The sequence below is a fragment of the Morone saxatilis genome, unplaced genomic scaffold (genome assembly GCF_004916995.1).
Source record: "Morone saxatilis isolate NCDOM2014 unplaced genomic scaffold, NCSU_SB_2.0 Contig5, whole genome shotgun sequence".
Taxonomy (NCBI): domain Eukaryota; kingdom Metazoa; phylum Chordata; class Actinopteri; family Moronidae; genus Morone; species Morone saxatilis.
The window spans coordinates 23,434,119-23,439,197 of NW_023340095.1; the positions used below are offsets into that span (position 1 = coordinate 23,434,119).

Below are 5,079 nucleotides of genomic sequence, written 5' to 3' on the forward strand. Positions count from 1 at the left end.
TTACATAGAATGCAGGTTTAAGAGACTTCCATGTTGGCTTCACTTCACAGACCCAGAAGCTCTGTCCATTATAGATACATGTCAATGGTCTTCACCAGTGCCACTGGTAATATTAGTGTGTTCTCCAGTATCACCCCGATTATTATTAATTATTTTTATTACTTGTGTATTATTTTTCAAGTAAATTAAAGGTTCCAACACTTAGTAGTAGAAATATAAAATGACTTTGAGACAACACTAACATTAACTATAATAGCATATAAACTAAACTGCAGCATTAACTTTTGCTTGTAGCCAAGAACAGTATTCATAGAATAATGAGCAATCAGTCACGCCTCAAAGCCCCTATGCAACATCTTGGTATTTTTCTGCATGTATAGCAAAGATCAACAACAGTGAGTGTGAAAGAGAGCTGGTATCACCTGCAGCCAAGTCAAGGTTTTCAGTATTGAACTGTTTCAGCTGTGAGTGCATACAGTGACAATAAGCTCTTCACCAGTCAGTCACCACCTGCTCTGCACTGTTTTTGGTTGGAGTGCCCCCAGTTTGATCGCTGGCAGTTTAGTTGTATCTCAAAGTTTTTGCGACACAACTGATATTGCACCAAAACCTTATGCCTATTGTTGGCAGAGCAGCACGTTACAGCAGCTACTCATTGTGAACCCAATTTTCATAGCACCGACCTTGGAGGAAAAAGACAGACGAGAGACGTTCTGCTGCTTCACATGGCACTCACACTGCAACCGCAATCAGCTGCGTGCAGGAGGACTTTTATTAATCACGCCCACAGACAGGTGGCTCGTCAGTGTTAATCACAAATTAAATCACAAATAAAGTTTGCCCATCATTGATGACAAATAAACATTCAATAATTGAGAGCACCATTCAACACCCATCTTTGTGCATGGTGGCCTCACATACTGGTGGCTCCATGAATACAGGCTTCGCCACCAGACCTTTCACAGGCCTGGCTCCAGGAGGAAGCCCCAATTCCTTATTACAATGAGGTTATTAACATTTCTGTTATAACATTAACCAAAAACATGAATCTGCATTTATGTGGTGAAAAGGACTCAGAGTTTAGGACTTGAACTTGAGTTCACTGTAAAAAAAATAAATAATAATAATTCAGAGTCATGGCTTAAGACTTTACTTTTGACTTTCAGAACAGTACTTTCTACACCCAAACATGGCTGCATTCTACAAGGAACTGTATCTCAGTTTTGATTGGTCATGTTCTGCTTGTTATGTTTGTGTTACTGCCAGAACATCAGTATAAAGGTTATGCAATCGCTTTTGTTTGTCTCAGTAGGGAGGAGAGGTTATAGCATTCTTGAGTTTTCTGTTGATTGCCAATCTCTCAGATGGAGAACGGAATCTGTAAGATGACTGGAATCTGTCTGATATGGCAAAATTGTATATACAAAATAACAATTACACATCACAACATCACATTCATTCTTAGCTCTTTTTTAATGGGTGTTCTGAATTACAGAATCTCTGGACATGTTTTGGTATAGGATAATTATCTACTAAAAATATCATATATTAGTAAAAGAACCAGACTTTTCTATAACTAAATTCTATGACCATTGATTCATCTGTTGTTTAAGCTGCTTATCATGTGCAGGGTTGCAGATATTCTATAACAAAGAATTGTTTTAATTATTTAGTCGTAGTAATTGTCTCCACTAACTTTTGAAACACTTGGACTTTAACATTGCTTTGCTCTTTTGCAATCACACATCCTCAAAAGACAAATTAACTAATGCATGTTTTTGTCTTATTACTGGAATCATGGAAAACTTAACACAGATTATGTCATTTGTGTTGGGTATGTATGGTAACATGGGACAGTTAAAGTACTTGTATTTCACTCTGGCAATGCTGTTTTACATATCTGTTATTTTTTCCAACACCATACTTATTGTCATTATTTATATGGACAGAAATCTGCACGAGCCCATGTATCTATTCCTGTGTAATTTGTTTGTTAATGAAATATATGGCAGCACATCTATGCTGCCTTGCTTGATGGTTCACATCTTGTCAGAGACTCATGAAATATCTGCCCATTACTGCTTCATGCAAATATTTAACATTCATACATATGTAGCTATTGAATTTGGAACGTTAACAATAATGGCATATGACAGATATATATGTATTTGCAAGCCTTTACATTACAATGTCATAGTAACCAAAAAAATAGTACAAAAGGTCATTCTTGTTATTTGGACAGTTTCTTTCATAGAAGTTGGAGTTTTACTGTCATTCACTATTCATTTAAGGCGTTGTGGGACTATTATCAACAAAGTTTTTTGTGCACATCACCTTGTAGTTGAACTTTCCTGTTCATCAGACAGAACAGTGTCACTTATTCACGATTTGGTATTTGGCCTCATTTTCACTGTTGCTGCTCCTGTCAGTTATATTGCATTCACTTATGTCAAAATTTTGGCAGTGTGTTCAAAAGCTTCCAAAGAGACCAAAATGAAGGCTTTTGATACCTGCACTCCACATTTTATTTCACTCATCAGCTTCGTCTTTGCCTGTTTTTATAGTTTGATCACTCAGAGATTTAACATGTTCTCTGTTCCGTACCCACTGTGTGTTTTCTTGTCTATGTATGTAGTGATCATTCAGCCTCTTCAGAATCCACTCATGTATGGTCTTAAACTGTCAAAAATTAGACATGCTTGTAAAAATGTGTTGACATTAAAGACATCACAACTCTACATTTTCATGGAGAGTTTAAATTCTACATTTTATTACTAGTGTTACGTGTTTACATGTAGACATACAATACAGTTTAGATTTTGAACATCTGTTCTATTGACAATAAAATGTCATTGTATTACAAAACTGAAATCTTCTGGGGTTGTTGATCCTGTAAGAGGTTTATTAATGTCACTAAGAGCTAGAAATGAGATTAAAGATCTATACAATGTATAACTGGAGGAGTTAGTTCAACTCAAATTGTTTGAGGAAACTGATTGCCTTAAACTGTTTAAATTTATTACCTCCAACAATTTAAGTATTAAAAAATATTTGATGAGTACAAGTAACTCAAGTATTTATTGTTAAGGTAACTTAGGTAAATTGAGGTTATAGTACCAATTTCAACTCAGGCAGGACTCTTAAACTAAAACTAGTAAGTATATTACACTTATATGCAGCATTTCTCCAGACTTAAAATGTGTTATTTATCTGAATAAAGTAAGACTACCTTTAATGCATCTTCTTTATACAGATGTTACCACTAAATCTTCCACTAAAGGAAATTATTATAATACCTGTCTAAAACAACTGACGTATGATACAAAATACAAAAAACATTTACAATTATCAAAATGGTAGCCAATTCATTTTGGGGCTTACATTTTTGTAATGATATAAAGTCAACTTAAAGTCAATGGAATGTACAGTGTAGGGGCCAGCAAATAGTTGCATGAAGGACGAATGTCAAAATCAGAAAAAAGCTTTATTGACATACAAGGAATTTGTAATAATAATAATCTTTATTGTCCACAAATTGGCTTCACATGTTGGTTAAAACACATCATTGTAAATCACAGTACAAACTACTACAAATAACATAACATGCACAGTACAGTCAATGATAATGGATATGGTTCCTGTGTGAGACGTGTTTATGAACTGAGCAAAGAAAGACTTTTTGTAAATGTTCTTGGCTGCTGCAGCTGCTCTACAGTGCGTCCTAGAGGGCAATCATTAAAGAGGGGATAAATTCAACTTGGTTTGTCTTTGCTCTCAATTATAAATTGTTATATTAAATACTAGGAAATAACAGCTAAAAACATTTTCGACAAACCATTTTCCCTTTTTTAGCAACATCTTTGCTTGATTTAAAAAATATATATTATATATATATATTTATTGCCTTTAATGGATAGTGACAGTTGAAAACAGACAAGAAAGGGAATGACACACAGCAAAGCTAGGGCTAATTAACAGATTAAGAAGTTTAAGGTCCAGTGTGTAGGATTTAGTGCCATCTAGTGGTGTAGTTGCAGATCGCATCTCCCTTGCTTCACCCTCCCCTTCCAAGTGCAAATAAGACATTCTGTGGCGGCAAAACCCGCAAAAAACAGTGTTTGGTTTGTTACTTTAGGGCTACTGTAGAAACATGGCAACTCAACATGGTGGATACCATGGAAGGTTACCTGTGGCAACAAAAACACAACAATTTTTATTTTAAGGTGATTATAAAATAATGAAAACATACCTATGAATATATTCCCTGTAGTGGAGTGAGCAGGGGTGGGATGGGGGCCTCAGGTCCAAGGTTCTTTACAGTTACAAAGGCTGGCCCAGTCATTCTTATGTTTAGGATCATATCCACTAGACATATAGCAAATGGAGGAATAGCAAACCAAAAATGCATTCCAGTAAAACAACACTAAAGATTTGTGGGGACATTTCACGTTTTGATTTTCTGTATGGCCCCTCCCCTTTAAAAAAAAAAAAAAGAAAATGCGTGCACACTAATATTTATTGTCTGTTTTTTAATGACTCTATATGTAATTCTATAAATCCTTTCATTTCCTTTCATGTATGTATTTTCCTGTTCCTGTATGTTTGTCATATATAAAATAAACTGCATTTTTGTTGTTGTTTTGTATTTTGTCACGACCTGGCTCTGGAGCCGTGACAAAAGATGAATGGCAAATTATAAGTAATTTGTTTTAGCATGTCTTTTTAAGTCAGTGAGCAAGAGACCTTGGGTCCTTTAAATGGCGCTATATAAATTAAAGTTATTATTAATTATATTATTATTTTTATTATTATTATTATTATTATCATTATTATCATCAGGCCATCTATTTATCAAAGAGTTATACAGTCTGATGGAGTTACATTTACACAGTTTCACTCATATCTGCAGTCCATTTCAATTAAAAATTCAACTGATTCATAATCAGAGTACAACTGCGTTTTTGGAGATGTGAATTAACTATTTGGATTGTAATTGTGATGTTTCAGCGGAGCGGTGAGTGTACTTAAAAAATACTGTAAAATACTTTGCCACGCCTTTTCTCTTTGCTTTATCACTGT

General features: G+C 34.8%; 1 protein-coding gene across 1 annotated transcript in view; it reads left to right on the forward strand.

The window, feature by feature from the left end:
• Nucleotides 1-1,797: 1,797 nt before the first annotated feature.
• LOC118338644 (olfactory receptor 4K1-like) overlaps nucleotides 1,798-5,079 on the forward strand; it is a 3,891-nt gene continuing 609 nt past the window's right edge. The window contains 1 exon segment of the mRNA XM_035675924.1: nucleotides 1,798-2,892. Within this exon segment, the coding sequence (XP_035531817.1) occupies nucleotides 1,798-2,892 (1,095 nt within the window).